Source organism: Clarias gariepinus, chromosome 13 (assembly GCF_024256425.1).
Source record: "Clarias gariepinus isolate MV-2021 ecotype Netherlands chromosome 13, CGAR_prim_01v2, whole genome shotgun sequence".
NCBI classification, from domain to species: domain Eukaryota; kingdom Metazoa; phylum Chordata; class Actinopteri; order Siluriformes; family Clariidae; genus Clarias; species Clarias gariepinus.
Genome location: NC_071112.1, coordinates 2521359 through 2540582, shown reverse-complemented (window position 1 = coordinate 2540582; position 19224 = coordinate 2521359). Strand labels below are relative to the sequence as shown.

Below are 19224 nucleotides of genomic sequence, written 5' to 3'. Positions count from 1 at the left end.
TGCAAAAAAACAAAAACAGACTTAACAGGGAACCCATCCATCATCGAAAATGGGTGAAAACAGATATCAGGGATTGATCTGCAGCTATACTGTGTGTTAGGAGGCTGAAAGTTGGTTCTGGACGCCTTTAAGTTAATATGAAGTCCAGTTTATGATTATACTGTAGGCTCAGGTAGAATGACTACTGACATAAATTCTGAGAAAAGCTGTTCTCGCCGATTGGAGTGAAAGGCCTTCACTTTAAACTCAGAATTCTTAAATTCTTACAGTATATAACATCGTTAATGGTGGTTCTCATCTTCAGTAGATCTTCATTCCATACTTTTTCAGGCTCCGCCCAATTTAAGTTTTAATCTGAAAACAACTACAGGCATTTGGAGCACAGATATAGTTCCACTGTGATACACCCCTCCAACAGTACATACACCCCTCCATACAGTACATAGTGTGTATTTGGACTTCTAACTTTATATCCTAAATACAGTATATGGTATATCATAGACATTTAGAGACCTTTAAAAAAGCAGCTACTGCTTAATGCTGCACAAAAGCCTCAACAGTTTCCTGCTTACCAACTTTTCAGATTGCTCACTTTCATGATTTGCATTAAATTTTATCCTAAGTCAAGTTTCACACATCTAAAATTAATAAATCCCTCTGAGATCAGGCTTGTTTTTTCCCCCGTCTCACTCCACCATATCATTTGCTGCTAGAAAAAGGCGGGAGAGGGGAAAAAAAAAGAAATCAATGTACAGAACATTCACATACAACCACACTTTCACTCCAATTAGCAATCGCACTTGACTCGCGAGATAGCAGAGCAGAGAGGAAGCCACTGGGCCGATTCGTCTCCATGTGCTTGATTGGGCTCGTTCGAATGTTCATTCTGTGCTAATGCCCATCCTTAGAGAATGATTAAGATTGCAGTTTCTGCCTTTTTTACTTGGACTCTGACCTCGCTTTTCTTCTTTTAACTTTTTTTATTGGTGAACTCTCTTTCGTCACTTTTAATATTCCACGATGAAGCTTCACAGGGTGATGTTGCCCTTTAACATATAAAACAAGAAGCCCTCTAGATGAGCTTCCAGCCAGGTTGGATATTAATTTCACACTTAAATTGGAGCGACAGGAATTTTCAAGGTTGTATAAAATTCTGATTTGTAACCACAGGTGCTGTAACCATAATAATAATTTTTTTATGCATATTCAGCCCTGCTAAGCCTCTTACGTCTAATCTTTTTGAAGAACTGCCAGATCAGATTCTGAAAGCCTCTTGCTGTCTCTTAAGTATTCTAAAATATTGTCAAATAATAACAGTATAGTTGAACATGAACATGGCTTAGCAGTCAGAGCAGTATTTGCTAATAGAAGTCAGATATTGGATTGATCTTTTCCACTGTTTGATTTTGGCTGATGTAATTCCTGTACTCATGATAGAAAGTGTTTAATGTATAACTGGTGTTCAAGTTGAACCAGTACTGATTAAATCTTTTGTGAATGAATGTGTAAAACCAATTGACATTTACAGAAGATTACAGAAGCTGCAGTAAAACATTTGAACAGTGCAAACGATTTAAAGAATGTCATGTAAGTCCATGAATGACGATCCTGGCTGAGGTGGCTCGGAGCCCACGGCATCCAGGTTACTGGAATTCGGCTGGGAGTTATCACCACATTCCCGGTACAGTCCAAACCTCATTCCAAGCCATTTCCACATGTTTGGGTCATTAAAGGAGTTCCTGGGAGGCCAGTGTTTCAGACAGTCTAATCATGTCTCCGGCGTACTGAGAAAACATTTTACCTTCATGGTGCCCAAGCACTAGTGAATCTCTGGGATCAGTGCATTAGTGTAGAAGTGGATTATATAGAGAAATAAAGGGAGCTTTTTCTCTTAAAAAGGTGTTCTGTTATTCTGCACAAAAAAAAAGAATATATAATTCTTCATTTTATTTGAAAACCCGTTTATAGAAACAGTTAATGGACTCGATTAATTATTTGGTTTTATTTTCCGCAGGTTCTACCTCCAGTTTACAGCAGAGATTTTGTCCGGCTCGGAAATGGCGTTTGCTGTGGACAACTTTACTCTTACCATGAACTGTTTCCTTGAAAGTGAGTCATTCTTTTCATTCCTTATAACTGAATCTTAAACACATTTAAAAGAATGATAATACCAAGAATGGTTTCTTAATAGTTCCATTCAATTGTTGATGGTTTGGTAGTTGATTGGTTGTTTAATTATTTTAATTAATGCTTTTTTAATGCTTTATGCTTGTTTTTTATCTTTAAGTTTTGCTTGCAGTCCCATTGTTAGATAAGATTAGTGTGTTGTTGTTTTTTTACCAGTGTCAGTGTGTTCTAATGTGTAATGGTACGCAGAAGTCACAGGTTGTTACGTACCTCGCTTTAAAAGTACAGATCCATACTGTACATTTTCAAAGCTGCTCAACAATAAGCCATGACATTTATTTACATTCAAATTTTATTTACATTTTGAACATAGAAACTTAGACAAACTTGTAAATAGGGGCAAACTGGCTAAAATTTCTTGAACACAAGAAGAATCATAAGAACACAATGAAAAAGCACATATTGTATGTTTTAATTACTGTATAGCAAGTACAGTAGTTCATGCCATGGTTTTTTTAAATAAGGGATACTTCTGATACTGTACATAATGTTCACTATTTGCTACTGGTGATGGCGCTGTTCCTGCACAATTCAGTACACCATTCTTTCTCTAAAGAGTAAATTAGAAGTGTGTTATTCTTGACATAAAATGGCACTAGAACTGAAGTCAGCATGGGGTGTATTATTCCCAAATCCAATTTTTGTTTCTTGTTTGCAGAGTGAAATCAAATTGCCGTGGCTGTTCATAGCATCGGAAATAAACAAAGTAAAAGTTCTGACCTTTAAATAAGTTATACTTTACAGTATATACAAGTATTATCCATCCATCTTGGAACCCTTTGTAGTCCAACTAGGAACGCTGGAGGCCAATGGTAACTATTTTATTTACAGTATTTCCATTTTTACAACCATGGTAGAACCTCCAGCCATTATAACACACTTCAGGCAATTTGGGAACGCCAATTAGCCTAATCTGCATGTCTTTGGACTGTGGGAGGAAACTTACCAAGCATGGGGAGAACATGCAAACTCTATGTTATCTGACTTTAAAAAATCTGTGCAAGTTCCTTATCTATGAAATACATTTTGAATCTAAAATTTTAATCTGTTTCTACAAGCCATCATCGATGTCTTGTCGTTGCATGTTTTATTATTTGGAATTAATTGCCTAGTTATACATATACTGTACTGTATTTACTCCGATCAGAAATAAAAGTCCTGTACCAGACGAGTACCCATACCATAACACCCTAAAAGTTTACTTTCTTGCTTGCAAATTTACTTAAATACTACAGTAGGTAAATAATGTTATAAATAATAAATAATTAATAGGAATATAAATTATGTGGCACTAAATATGTAAAAGGATTACACCAAAATATTGTTTAAAATCCTTAGTACCGTCTGCTTAAGCAGATCGTTTACATGTAACAGTACATTTATACAGTAACATTTTGCCCCCATGCATTTCCCAGGACCGCTAATATACACCTAGCATTTGACTGTTAAATCAAATCTAGATTGCAGGTGGACTGTAAGTGGTGAGCAAACCAGACACCTAATTTTCCACGGATGCAAGTCACTGAACAATTTTCTATAATTATAGACATGCTCTAATCATAACCCAATAATGTTGTTCTGTCTGGCACACACGGAGGTGTCTAATGACATTGCAAAAATGCTGCACATTTAGAAATTTAATGTCAGTAACACGCCATTACTGTCAACAAATTAATGCTATGCTACAGCAGCATTGAATTAATAAAGAAGAAGAAGATAAGAAGATGAAGCTTATGTAAGAGTGTCTCATAAACTGATTTGCTTCTTAGGGCAGAAGTTATAATATTGACCTGCCACTCACCTGCCGTCTGAATTCACAGCTGTAAATTGATCCTCTCTTAAGATTAAAGAATACAGAGGATGCAGGTGCAGACTCGCCTTTAACAGGCATAACGAGACAGTGTCGCGATGAATCATAAACAGGATAAGTGAATGTAGAGAGGAACGATGCACAGATGCGAGAAACATGACAGGTTATGAGAAGTAATGCAAGAGACAAAAAAACAAACAGGACTTAAATATATTTTCTATATCTAAGGACGTATATATTTGTGTGGGGGGAGTGGAACTATGTACTGTATTAGGAGAGAGTGACATGCAGAGGTTACTTTACTTAAGGTAATTATTTATACTTCATTTTCACTAAATTTTACCATAAATATCTATATAGGTAGTCCTCGACTTACAAACATTCGAGTAACAAATTTCCGCACATACGAACGGACCACAGTTCTATTTCTGGTTCAATCACGGACGTACAGTAGCTCAGGTATTGTATTGTACAAAAAATAGGCACTCTAGTGCATCGGATACTAATATGTACTATCATATGTAATATTTTCAGTCCGATATATATTGTACATGTGTGTGTGTTTATGTGTGTTTAAGAGGAATGAGTCGGTCTAAGCAGTTTTAACCAATCAGCCTGGGAGCGCAATAATAGAAAATGTCTGTCCTGTAAGGCTGTCCTAGTGGTGAATAATTCTAATTATTCAAACTAATTTTAATTTGAAAATCCTTAACAAAGCAAAGTTCACAGTCCAATACAGTGGAAAACAGCTCAAAATGTAGATAAAACAGAGACAAAATGAAGTCCTGGATTTCCCTCGCAATTTAAAGGCACAGAGACAACATTTCACTGTGAGATTCATTTCCTTAGGTATGATTAAGTTTTTTAGTTTTTTTTTTATTTGTGTCAAAGGTGTATAAGACTCACTTTGTCTGACTTGAGAACAAATCTGTACTTCGTAATTCACTACATTTTGTGGATGACATTGTGTTACATAACCAGAGTGGAGAGTATTATTTAAAGCAGTATTATTGCACTTTTTGACTATAATGCAAGAATTTGAAATCAGAAGCGGTTTGCTTGCGGAACACCCGTAAACCGCGTTACTCGTAATCCAAGGTTGCACTTGTATTATACATGTGCCATGTTGGAATAAAAAAAAAATGGTGGACAGAAGATAAATCAAAACACATGCACGGGTCAAAAACAATAAACATGAGACAGACAATATGGAAGTGAATAGCATCGCGCTGCAAGCTGCCAAGAGCCACAGCAGTGCTTAAACCTAATGGGAAAACCCTGACATCGAAAATGTGCCTGTTGCTGAGACTGTATACCCCTCATTTTCTTTTTTTTTTAATTTATTTATTTAAATGCATTGTGCATCCTACAGTTTAATAATGCAAATACTACAAGCACAATAAAATTATTAGACTGGCTTGGCAAGCACACTGACACGTCTGACTACTGAGTTCTCATTTGCAGCTGTGAACTGAATAATAATTAAGCTGAACAGGATTTTGTTTTTTTGGAATCATTTAGAGGACCCTCTGTCTGAATACGGTGCAGCTGAGAGACGAAACAGAAGTGCCGCTCATTAACACAAAAGTGTTGCATTAAAAGACTAAGCCCATTTAGATGTGCAACTCGAGTGAGCTCTGCGGTGTATGACCCATAAGCCAAATTTCCTTCCTGATCTGAATCTCAAAACACACTGAATATCATTAGGATCAGAGCTGAACAAATACTACGGAAGAGGAATGGGAAGTTGTTATAAGATTATGAACACGGGCTCTTATTGTCTGTTCATGTTCTTATGCATTATGGATACAATCAGATGTACATATGCATGACAATGTGATTGTGTAACATAATATAATATGCGTGCAGTTTGGTTTACATCCCGATACATTTTTATTTTTATTTATTTATTTTCATACTTCTGCGATCCATCTGAAGTGCTCTCGGGGCCGTTTTAACTGTTTTAAATTGAAGAATTCAACACCGCAAGCTATAATACGGAGACATCATCAGCATGCCACTTTAGTTTGATGAATGCAGCGTATCATCAGACTCGATATCAAACGAGGAAAGAAAACTTCCAAAAGAGTCGCCAATGCAATCATAATTCCTCATCATCCATGGGCGAGAGCAGCATTGACGGAAACGAATGACACTCACTGTCAAATATTTCCCTTCAATTTGCATCTGATGATATTTACCAGCTTGTTTAGATTTGACATGGCGGCACTGGGATGCCATCCATCGCCATCGTCGCCCACAGATGGCTCTTTTTAATTCCAACTATGTATGTATTATGCCACAAATGAATTCGTCTGATGTGCCATATTTTACCGCTCGTCAATCAGTGGGGACGGAATCAAAGCATCATTTGCAAAACTAACACGTGTGTGTGTGCGTGTGTGTGTGTGTGTGTGTTATTACCGAAAGTCATACCGCACGTTACAAGCATGCCATAATTTAGCGTTGTGCCGCATGCCTATTAGTTCAGTGTGCACGTGAAGGCTCGCATGTGTGCGTCCGATGAAATCCGTCTCTCTCTCTCGTCTGCATTGTTCTCCAGCACAAACAGATGGCTTCTGATTTGCCGTGTGGGTGTTTGCTTTTATTTTTTCCCTCACCTTTTCACATAGCAGCAGGCTTACTTTTATACCGTTTTTTATTACTTCTGCTCCCATATTATGTTTTGGACAGGGAGCTATATCAATAATAAATGGAGGATGGAATGCACAAGTGCCAGGCACAAATGATAGCAAAGCTAACAAAAAAGGAAACCCAGAAAAGGCCAAAATCCACCTTTTTGTTTTTGTCTCTGCATGACTTTTCGGCTGTTTTTGTGATGTCTGTCTGTACTTTTTTTTTTTTTTTTTTTTTTTTTACAGTAATGCACAACAATAGAGAGACAGCTCATTAATGAATGACCAGGAGCAGAATTCTGTCTCGAGCTATCTAACAGCTCAAATTAATGATCTTCATTTTTCTCCAGTAGCCATTTCTGGCGTTTTTTATTATTATTATTATTATTATTATTATTATTTTTTTTTTTTTAAGCTTGAGTTACTGGAATTAAAATACAATTAAGAACAGAATGTTGTGTTGTTGGAGAGACCTCTGTGAGCCGCATGTCTGTGACCAAAAGTTACAAAGTCCAAAAGTTGGGTCATTATGTTTGCAGGGAAAGTTGCAGGCACTCAGGGACGGGTTACACAGGTACACAAATTGATTTCTTTTTTAGCCAGGGACTCATTATGCAAATGACCAGTCTGTAGTTCATGCCACTGATGCTGCAGATTTCCTTGGGTTTCTGTTAAAAGGTAATTTACTGTTACATTAGAGGCAGTAAAAAACAATAAATACAATAAAATACTGTATTCCTAGAAATATAGGACTTATATGGTATTCATGTTTGTTTTACATATTAATAGCATAAAAAAAAATCTAATAATAATAATAATAAATGAAAAAAAGTGATCCAAAATGTCCACTCTGGTAGGAATGCTGGGATAACAAAATACAGGTTGGAAATACAGTATACTTACTGTTAACCCATGCGTTAGCGAAGTCCACTGGCAAGGCAGTGAGCGTTCATCATACAGTACATGCGCAGGTTTTAAAGCAACTTAATTTACGCATCTACTGTAGAGGGTGAACTTTTTGTCATTTTGTAATCAGACAAACTTTATTATTTTTAATGTGATTATTTTTAAACTTTCTCATAAGACATTGGTTGACCATTACAAATCGAAAATGAATAAAATAATTTATAAAAATTAATAATAAATAATAATTAAGAACAGCTGTACAATAGCTTATTTACCCTGCTCTGTGCTACAGTATGCATTGCGGGATAATTGATTTTTTGAGCCAAGCAATTATTTGTCTAATAAAACACAATAAAGCCACTTTGCCACACAACTGTGTTCCAAAGAACAAAACAGAATAAGATAAAAAAAAAACAGAATACGAGTCTTGTTTAGATATTTTATGGGGAGGAGAGCATGGCGCTAAACAGGCCAGGGACATCGTACAGTTAGTACCACATCCTTCTTACAGAAAAATAACAAAGACCACTTTAAACGTAAAAAATACATGGCATTCTTTGACACAAATAGATGTTTCAACACAAAGACCACAAATAAACGACAAGTTTTTATGTGTGTTTTCATCCATAAACCTTTGTCAGAGCCATGTTGATATAATCAATATCTTTTAAACTTAGATTTTTTTTATCTTTAATATAATTTCACATCCATTTATGGACGGCGAAGCAGCTCTTTCTTAACTATAATAGAGTATAAAATTGACCATGTTCCTTAATATTCTCATTTTCAATATTTATTGAGTCATTACAAGGTCACGGGCAAGTCCTAATGCATTCCTTAACCTTCCGACATAATTGCAAACAAGTCTTAATAACGTGCTTAATAGGAAATTAGAGAGATCAAACAAAAGACGCTTTTCACTGAAGGAACTATAAAAGATTTTTTAAATGGGTTTTGTATCTTTTGTGTATTACAAAAGGATGATGATAAAATGTTAATGATTAAAATCCAACTCATGTTTCTTTCTACTTCCCTTGTTAAACTTGACCATCTCAATAACTACAAAAGAGATGCCTTGTTATTTGTCTGGACTAAATATTACAAATTAGGGTTAACTCCTTAAATTATAAAGAGTTAGATTTCTTTTTTTTATTATTATTATTTGGTGGCACAGTGGCGTAGTGGTTATCACTGTCACAGGCGGGGTTCAAGTCCCACCTTGGAGTTTGCATGTTTTCCCGGTACTTGGTGGGTTTTCTTCGGTTTCCTTTCAAAGTCCAAAGACATGAAGTCCCTAGTTGTACTGGACTTACTGAAAGTTACTGGATGGATGGATGGATGGATGGATGGAATGTTTATTTATCATCAGGGTGACAGTAAAACTAGGAAATAGAAAATATACTCTAGTACTCTGTTCAATGGTGGCAAGGAGGTCCAAGAGTTTTAATCATTTAACAGAAAAACTGTTAATTAACAGATGATCACAAGCTCGAATTCTCACAATAACACAGCAGTCTGTGGCTGAAAGCAAAATTGGCCATGTAAAACTGGGCATCTGTGAGCTCTTATAAGCAGAAGTTCTCTGAGTGTGTTCGACTGCCCTGTGGCATATGAGCAGCAGACATGCAGGGGTTAACTGGTAATTGTTATAAATTGGTCAGCCATAAAATTAACACCACATACATAACATTAAAACACTAACAATGATTATCACTTATAAACTAATAATGTGGCGCCAGGATGATGGGCACCCAAGGCTCATTTATGCCCGTGGAATAAAAAAAAGCCCACCTGTTCAGTCCTACCCCACAGAGAAACCAATGCAACACCCAAATCCACAAAAAGAACCAATGCACCAAAGTCTGCCGCACATACTGTAGGGTATCCTTACCCAAGGATGCTAACCTGGTCTCCAGACTCCCCACATACTAATCCAATGGCACACTCATGGGATGCACCAAACAAGCAATTTGGTCAAATCCACAGACACCCTACCCCACAACCCATAAACCTAAGGATTTACTGTCACAAACCAGAGATTGAATGTTTTAGGTTTTAATGATATGGCTGTAATTAGAAAATAATAAGATTTGAAGAAAAACTTTAAATACAAAATACAAATTTAACAAAATCCAGGCTAATAAATAGGTTTTATTTAAAACATACTCCAGTTTAACTGTTCAACATTTAACTGGTTCAAATACTGTATAAATATTGTAAGAGAAAAAAGCCCAATGTGAAGCAGAATTCTGTTTTTTTTTTAAATACATTTTTTATTTATTTATTCATATTAATGAAGACCAAATTTAAAAATCCATTTATAGTTACATATATTGCTTTGAAACATCCAAAGGAAAAAAAAAGAGTTACTTCCCATTATCCCTTATGATATAGCAGGTACTGTATAAATAATCATTCCATCTGTCAAGATGAAAAAGCACATCTTTGTTACAGTAAAACTGAAAAGCCATCTGTCCTGGAAACCGGCCCATGGTGGGAAATATACCGACAACTCCAAAGCACTGGCAGTGAAAATAAGCAGCACGAGGATATAAAGCTGGACCATATTGTCGGGTTTCTGTAGAGAGCGGTGCAGGACTACAGTCGCTGCGTGACACCTGCTCACAGTCATGTCATGCACCAAGTCACACGTGGTCATACACCTGAACCACATGTATAAAAAAATGAGCAGTAGTACTTACATCACAACTGTATACGGACAACACACGGTATTGGTGCTGGTTTAATTTTTTTATAATAAAGAAAATGTGAAGCTACACTGATTTTATATGCGCCACAAAAATTGACATTATCCAGTGTATACTATTTCGCTGCAAACAAAAATTATGTAAAATAAACAATTATTCGTATTTCTTTGTGAGCATTGATACTAAAATCGGTATAAGCTTTTAGAAGCGTATGACCTTAAAAAATTGTTGGTTATTTTGTGGTTATTTTTTGGCAAAAGTGTCAATTTTGCATTTTAGAATAATTTACTTTTTCAGGTTTATGTCTTTTCATGTAAAATCTAAATCGGACAAGTTTCATCTAAATGAAAATTAATATTGTTAAAAGATTTTCAAAATTGTTAAAGGGCATGAAATAGTATTTAGCAAATGCACTTTTTTTATCTGATAAAAAATAAACGTGTATGCATATTTACAGAAAAAGAAGTGTGTATCAGGAAATAAGAAGCATTACATAAATGTCATGCAAAATGCTGTTCTATGATTATATCTGAAACTTTTTCACCTATGTAGGTGAGACATTTCTTTTAGCACCGGTACCACGGTTTGACTGATATCATGGGCCACAGACATACAGTACTGTATGAGTTCTCCAAGCCACCAGGATGTTTTTTCCTTTTTTGGTTTTTGTTTATTATTTAATATAGATGATTTGCAGCATGTGAGAGCTAAAGGAAAATCCAGCTCACATAGAATGCTGCAAATCATCCTAGATGAATAATAAACAAAGAAAACAAATCTGAGATATCATAAAACATAATAACCGCCACTAATTGAGACAGGACGTTCCGAGGACAACTCGGCTATCTGAGCGCATATCTACAGTATGTTTATTTCTCTGACGAGAAACGTTGCTGGTGTGTTAGAATTAAGAATTAGGCCAGCGAAAGTCTGGGCCATGCTTTTAACCAATCACATGCTCCATCACTGATGTCTCAAATGGGAGGACTGATAATAGCTTTGGTGGCAGTGTGCAGCATGAAAAGCTGTGAGCAGCAGGGAGCACAGCCAGATGATGAATATGATGAATGATGCTAGGCCAGGCTGAAGTGGTATGGGAGTTGCTTTCATGTGAGGGTTTTTTTCCCCCCTTTCTTTTCCTTTTTTTTTTTTTTTCGCTTTACAATGAGATTTTCTACACAGTCCCACTACTATAAGATGGACTATATTCGGGGTGAAGGGGTGATCTGTCTTCTGAGGAAACTGGAAAATGGCACAATTGCTGGAGCTCATGTGGCCTGTCAGCGTTATTAAGAAATATTTTTATTAAAGGATAAGTTAAGATATGCTCTGTTCTCTCCTATTACTGACATTTGTTCTTTATCTTAACATACATTATATATATATATATATATATATATATATATATATATATATATATATATATATATATATAAAGGTTGGGTTTCTTTGTAACAGTAAGCATGAAATTTCTTCATTTTCTTTTTAGCTAATGGAGAATTCCCACCAGTGGTTTCTACAAGTGTTACACCAGTGCAGTTCAGGACGACTAATCCCATGAAGCCCACGACGCCGGTGGACGGAGGTGAAGGAGCGAGGGACCCCCTCAGCGTGTCTGCAGTCTGTGAGTCTCATCCTCTTTATTAGCGAATCAATCTCGCCAACTTGAGGTTAAATGTTATTTTAATGTTTAGACTAGGAGCGTTCTGAATTTAGACTCAACATATACGCATGCGTAAGCTGAATTCATGGGAAGCCAAATCAGATCATTGAAACGACTCACACCTTCATGGTTCCCAGATATTTATTTATTTAACTTATGTGGTAACTCAAAATACATGTTAAAGTGATTTATGGTGTAAAGTACACATAAATAGAATCATTATTTTATCATTTTAATAATAATAATAATAATAATAATAATAATAATTCTTAAAAGATTAATCATTTAAAATATAATGCATTAAAGTAATATTAATTAATAGTTAAGTAATAGTAAGTGGCAACATTATGAATTTAGGTGTTTATTTATTTATTTATATTAGAAATTTAAAGAAAGTTTATTAGGTAAATTTATACGGAATATGAAGATGACCAGCACTGAATTGTAACAAAAGCTAAACTAAGCTTTAAATAATATTAACACTTTAGACTCAATATGGCCAAAAGAAAGTAAACACATCCTAAAGAAGCAGCTTTTTCACTTTTGTAGCATGTCAATTTGTAGCATGTTGGCTAGCTCACCGGTTAGCTCGCATTAATTTGTAGGTTGCTGTTAAAGGTGCTCCGGGGAAAATCCTAACTTTCTTTTAATTTCTTTACTGGCCACTCATTGAAATACTTGAAAAATTCAAAATGTCAAAACTTCAAGTTTTTTTTTTTTTTAAGAAAAGGTCTTTTTCGTAAGACCTTTATACATTTTATTTTCTGACCTTTTCAAATTTTTACACTATTGTCATGTTTATTTATAAGTTACCATGGTTGGTTCCGCACATGCCTAGGGAATCCAAAAAAGTGTATATATAAAAATAGTTCTTAAAAATAGAAATATGGTCAAATGAAACATAAAAATGTGCAAAAATACTTACTTACAGATTCACTGGGTGTTATATGCACTTGATATTCTTTCTCATTTTAAGATAAAACTTATATAACTTTTTATAAAACTTATTTGCCAAATCCCCTAATGAAGTTGCTACACTGTACTGTAACATATTTATCATTTTGTACTTGGAACTTGAACCGTATGTGGAACATCCTAATGTGAAAATAAAGGCACTTTTGGAATGCAGCCCGACAAATTGAATTAGTGGACAGGAACTAACTGTTTGAGAATACAAAAGATTTTTTTTTTTGTGCAATTTAAAGTAGCTATCATTTTTGCTTCATTTTGTTATACTTCATTTGTTGCATTTATAGGAAGTCCTGATAGAAGTGCCAGGAGAAGAAAAAAAGAGTAAAGTAAAAGAGTAGTCAGGAGAGGAAGAAGAACAAAAAACATGATCAATTTTTTTGGCATCTTGCAGGTGGAGATGGAGGGCCACATGTTTTGTGTTCATCACATAATATCCTGCAGTTATAGTGATGATAAAGATGTCAAAAAATAAAAACTTTTCAGTTTTTCACTTTATATAGATTTATTCAGGGTTTTCAAATCTGACATATTTCTCTTTTTTTTTTCTTTTGTCAGTTATTTCTGATCAGTATTTCTGGACAGAATTGATTAATTACTGACTTTTACAATCTACGAAAACTTATGTATATTATCAGTGTCCAAAGATTTTTAATAATGTTTGACTTGGAAAACGAACAAGTCTTGGTTTACGAGTACCAAGTATCATGCATCACTTATGTGCTTCTTGTTTTGATGCCATCACGTGATCACAAGAGAAAGTCTCATTAGAGAGGTTAAAAATCCTTTTTTTCTCTTCCGCTTTGTACCAGCCTGCAGTTTGTGTCGCGTGCGTACAAACACTCTACACACACACACACACACACACTCTACACATAAACACTGCTCTGTCACGATTCTTTTCAAAGGTAAAGTGCAGGATAATTTGTTTGTTTTTTCTTTTACTTTACAGCATTGATTCCATTAGTATGCGCTCACACAAGAGTTATTAGCGGGGATCTTGATGATAAAACAATCTTTGTGTGTGTGTGTGTGTGTAAAATTCAAATAAGAAAGGAGAAAGTTTTACTGTGTAAGATGAGAGAAGGTAGGGGGAGGGTCTAAATCCTTCTCTTCTCTTACTTCAGCTTCACACACACACACACACACACACAAACAGAGCCTGCATACATAAATGGAAACACTTATCTGTCCGGATTTATTTATTTATTTAAGGTTTTATTTATTAAGGTAAAGTGCAGATTAACTTGTTTTATTTTTACTTTTTATTTTGTTTTAATTATTTTTATGTATTTATTTTTTGGGCTGTGGAACGAATAATTAGAGTTTTTCAAATTTTTTATGGGAAAATTTCCTTTGGTTTATGAGTGTTTTGAAATACGAGCCCACTTTCGGAGTGAATTATGCTCGTAATCCAAGGTTCCACTGTAGTGCACTGTATAATAATCAGTTGTGTATGCGAGTGCATGTGCCCTGTGATGGGTTAACCCCACCTCCTCCCTCGCCACCACCATGCTGCATTGCACAGAATAAACATTAGATGCATCATTTATGTGGTTGTAAAATGTTTCATACTTTGGTGCACACGGTTTTAGTTTTGAAATTTAGATTCAGAAAAGTTACTGACTTGGGCATAGAAATATGTAAGATGTTGTTTATCATTCATCACATAACTAAACTAACACAGTGCGTGTAAAAAAAATGAGGAGAATTTTTTCACTTTGCAACTGCTAAATAACCATAAACATTATTCTTGCTTTTTATTTAAGGCTGTAGTTTTATTTGTTTTGTTTTTAACCATATAGCTAAAATACATCACGATGAGCTCCAGCGAGACATCGTAGCCCGCATACTTGGAAATTTCACGGCAGTTCCGTTGTCTCTGCATTATTTTGACTTAATGGAAATATTAATTTTATTTCTGCGTACTCAATATTGTGTTTGTTGTGCGATTAATGTGAGTAGTGTGCTTTAGTTTCAGCAGAAGGAATAATAAGATAGAGGAAGGTTTTTCACTGTTTTTATTGCCAAACTGCTTTATTACATTTCACCTCACAGACTGGAGAGAGAACACAAAATCTCTCTCTCTCTCTCTCTCTCTCTCTTTCTCTCTCTCTCTCTTTCCACCTGCATACTAAATCCCACATGTGTAATAGAGTTTTTCTTACATTTATTTTTTTTTAAGCCAGTCTAAGATTTGGGAAAAATCAGCGATTGAGTGAAAGTGCCATATGCGAGACAGATTTATGCCTGTATGCAGTTTCAAGGTGTCCCATTTGTTCGGTTGCTGGTTACTCAGGCTGAATGGAAGCATGATGCTGCACATTATTTTTATATCTCTGCACATGAGATCCTTCTTTTTATTCTGATTTATAGACTTCAGGCGAGACTTCACTGTTGTCCATGTAACTGCATTAATCAGTACTTTTGGCGAGGGCTCAGGTGATGTTTATGACACGGCTCCCACGCAATTGCAGCCTTAATAAATCCGAATAGGATCCTAATCTGCAATTCGTTAAGACCCATCCAAGGAAGGAGGCTCAATCAGATACAGTCCCCTGTTGCACAATGCGTTCACGGCAGCCTGCCAAACTGAAAGTGCTTCGCTAGTGTGATAGGTCACCCGAGTCTGAACCGATATTGCTTTTGCAATTTGTGTCTGGAAAATCCTAAAATGTAAGAAACGCCCATGCTCCGTACATGTACGATTTGCTTATTTCCTGTTGGCATAACAGTCAGGGTAGGCTGTTACTGAAATGAATGTTGTGACAGCTACAATATGTTCACCCCTGGTACTTAGACGATAAACATGGCACTTTGGATTTGCATGAGCTCATTTTAAAGTGTTCCTCCAGTGTGCTATTGTAACAGACCGAGAGAGCGAGAAAGAGAGAGCGAGAGAGAGAGAGAGAGAGAGAGAGACCCATGCATAGAGGCACTTTAATACACAATGCAAAATGATTCTAAGTCAAAGTCTGTAAACAGGAAATAGCCTAAACGAGAAATATCACAGTGCAAACAAACCAGTGCATTATCCAAAGAACTAACCATGAAAATGGACGAAGCAAGCAGAGCATAAAAAAATCACTGGAATACTAAGGCCCTTTGGTTTGGGAATTAGTGCCATATCGGACTGCAAGACCCTACAGCGGATAGTGAGGACAGCTGAGAAGATCATCTGGGTCTCTCTCTCCCCTCTATTGAAGACATACACACCACACGCTGCATGCGCAAAGCCAGATCAGACACACCCCTCTCACTCTCTCTTCACCCTCCTACCATATGGAAAAAGGTACCGAAGCATTCGGGGCTCACATCCAGACTATGTAACAGTTTTTACCGAAAGCCATCTGTCTCCTCAATACAAAGAGACTGGACTAATAAAACACACACACACACTAATCACTCAGACGATCTAAATAACATCAGGAATAAACTGATAACCCCACACACACACGTGTGTGTCAAACCATACCGACCTACCTGATCTTCTCTTTTTGCCCTATATTGCACAATCTTTATCTTCTTGCTATTTTTTGCACAAAGTACAGTACCTCAACTCGTACCTCATTACTACAAAAGTACTGAAACGTGTTACATTGTTGTGTTTGTCGCTCTGTAAATCTAGGGTCATATCTGAGCTAGTCAGCTAATTAGGTCTCTTAGATAGTTAGCTGGATGTACAGTTAAATTAGGGGGAAAAAACACTGGACATGGAACAGAATTAGAATGGCAGGGGTGGATATACAGTACACTGTAATTCCAGACATGTTGAACTCAACTCGTGGGGAGAGTTAGGCTTTTGTTGATGTTTAATCAGTAAAAATATTCACTCTGTCTTTTCTAATTAATATCTATTGGTTCGGGTGTTTGTTTACATTGAGACAGTAGCGCATTAGTAGATTATTTTAAGGTAGATTGTTAAATCCGACACATAACTGTTCATAACATCACTTTTAATCCACAGTTAGATTTCACTGATGGTGCAGATTAAACTTCAGGCAGAGATCTAAGGACTGCAGGAGAGGAGGACAGACAAAGACTGGTTTCTGGTCCTCCAGTGTATAAAATTTAAAGATATCATCGCTAAAAGAGCGAGTTCTGACCAACTTACAGACGACACCTTTCTTTTATTTATAGAAATAAACTTAAAACTTTAATTCGAGTTACTCTGAAGCATAATTTCTGTATCTTCTTTTTTTTTCTTACTTTTAGTGTTATTTCATTTTTGGGGATCTTGCAAATGGAACCATCTCCAGTGTTTAATTAACGCCCACACTGTTCACCTACAGTGTTAAAGCCCAGCTGGACACAAATGAGCACGGCGGTTGTTAATGCAGTGCTGGGGATTTGACTGTGTAGGTGGTTCGTTTGAAACATTAATGAAATTTTCTGCTTTAAAAGTAGACACACTGTGATCTCATGATATATAAGAGACTGCAATGTAAATTCAGGCTTGAAAAAAAAGAATAAAATCATGCTGTCAATTGATGCACATACTGTAGCTCATTTTAATATGGAATAATGAGTAAACTTTTGGAGAGTGCTTCATTTCACACACCTACGTCTCTTAACAAAACCAGCAGTCTGGTTTTTCAAACTGTTTTTATTTCCTCAGTCGATTTCCAGCATAACCGCCGGAACTGCGCTGAACTCTGAATGCCGCTTTGTGCTGAACGAGAACAGACGACGAGTGCAGGGTTCTCTCATCTAGACATTGTTTTTTTTCCCTCCCTTTGTTAGCTTGATTGCTTTGATGTGGAAATAAATAGTGCACCTTTAACCTCGTGAAGATCTGTGCGACCCACGTCTACATTTAGATCTATTGTTTTGGCAGATGCCCTTATCCCCTTATCCACAGTGACTTTACATTTACCTTCTTTAATACACTTACCTTCTTTAATAATACATAATACTTCTTTAATACATCTGAGCAGTGAAGGGGTTAAGTTCCTGGCTTAAGGGCTGAACACTGGCAGCTTGACAGTGCTAAGATTTGAACCTGCAACCTTCTGGGAAGAAGTCAATGTTAGTAGTCCAAATTAGCATTTTTTATCGATAAAAGACTGAAAGAAGAAGATGTGCATTGATCAGAACATTCACATTTCCTTGCCTCGTTTTGCTCCGGGAAGTTGCTCTTCTCACCTAAACTTTACTTCTGACAATTACTGATGTCCTCTTGGTTGCGGTCAAGATGAGAGATCAGGCATCATCAACTCGAGGACCACACGTATTTCCAAAGCCTAAAACATCTGAAGAAAAAAACAGTCAGAGACAACCAAGGTTTAAAAACCTCAACAAGTCAAGTTTTCCAAACATGAACCCGCTCAGCTTTTGTACCGGAACCGTCCATGTTGCAGTTTACGACATGCGCATTTGTGTAAATTATTTAGATAATTAAAATGCTCATTAATCCAGAGACAACAGTGCAACAGCGTCTGAGTGCAACTATTAGCTCAGAAAAAGGTGAAGTTTATTACATAAGTCATTTTTATTTACTCTCTGTGCACTGATTTGTGAACCAATGATGTGACTACAATGTTAATTCAATTCAATTCAATTCAATTTTATTTGTATAGCGCTTTTAGCAATTTTCATTGCCGCAAAGCAGCTTTACACAATCAAAAGAATTATTTAAGTTTGTATGAGATGTGAAAGCGTATGGATCAAAATTATAAGATTGTCCCTGATTAGCAAGCCAGACAAACAGTGGCAAGGAAAAACTCCCTGAGATGGTAATAGCAAGAAACCTTGCGAGGAACCAGACTCAACAGGGAACCCATCCTCATTTGAGTAAAACGGATAACAGGGATTGATCTGCATCCTAATGTTTGAGATGGAAGTTTAGTTAAACAGGAGATGTGTTCTGAGCTATCGAGCGAATAAAGTCACAAGTCCTTAGAGAACAGCTGTCAGCATCAGCTGAGGACAGGAAAAAGTGGAACTGTCCCAAGTCACCACACGCATCCCAGGTAGACCACATGCAGGCAGATCTTCAATCAGAAGCAGGACACCAGGATGAGTCAGACAGCTCCAGGGGTAGATGAGGTCTAGATCCCTGGCAGCTCAGGAGCGACATGTATAGCTTGACAGAGAGACAGGTAGAGGAAAAGAGAGAGAGAGAGAGGGGAGTAGTGAGAGAAGAGGAAAAAGCAGAAGAGAAGGAGAGATGGCAGATATGTATGGTCACAGTCAAACAATGTAAAACATGAATGTATATTTCGTGCAGAGTGTAAGCAGGGACTCCAGCAGGACTAACTATGACAGCATAACTAAAAGGGAGAGCCAGAAGGAGACACAGACATGAGGGCTCCGTTAGATGTAAAGCGACCAATCACTTTACCG

General features: G+C 36.4%; 1 protein-coding gene across 1 annotated transcript in view; it reads left to right on the top strand.

Annotated features, from left to right (window-relative positions):
* alk (ALK receptor tyrosine kinase) overlaps window positions 1–19224 on the top strand; it is a 512699-nt gene that overhangs the window by 456172 nt on the left and 37303 nt on the right. The window contains exons 10-11 of the mRNA XM_053509911.1: window positions 2015–2109; window positions 11737–11871. Coding sequence (XP_053365886.1) covers window positions 2015–2109; window positions 11737–11871 — 230 coding nt within the window. The remainder of the gene's footprint in view (window positions 1–2014; window positions 2110–11736; window positions 11872–19224) is intronic.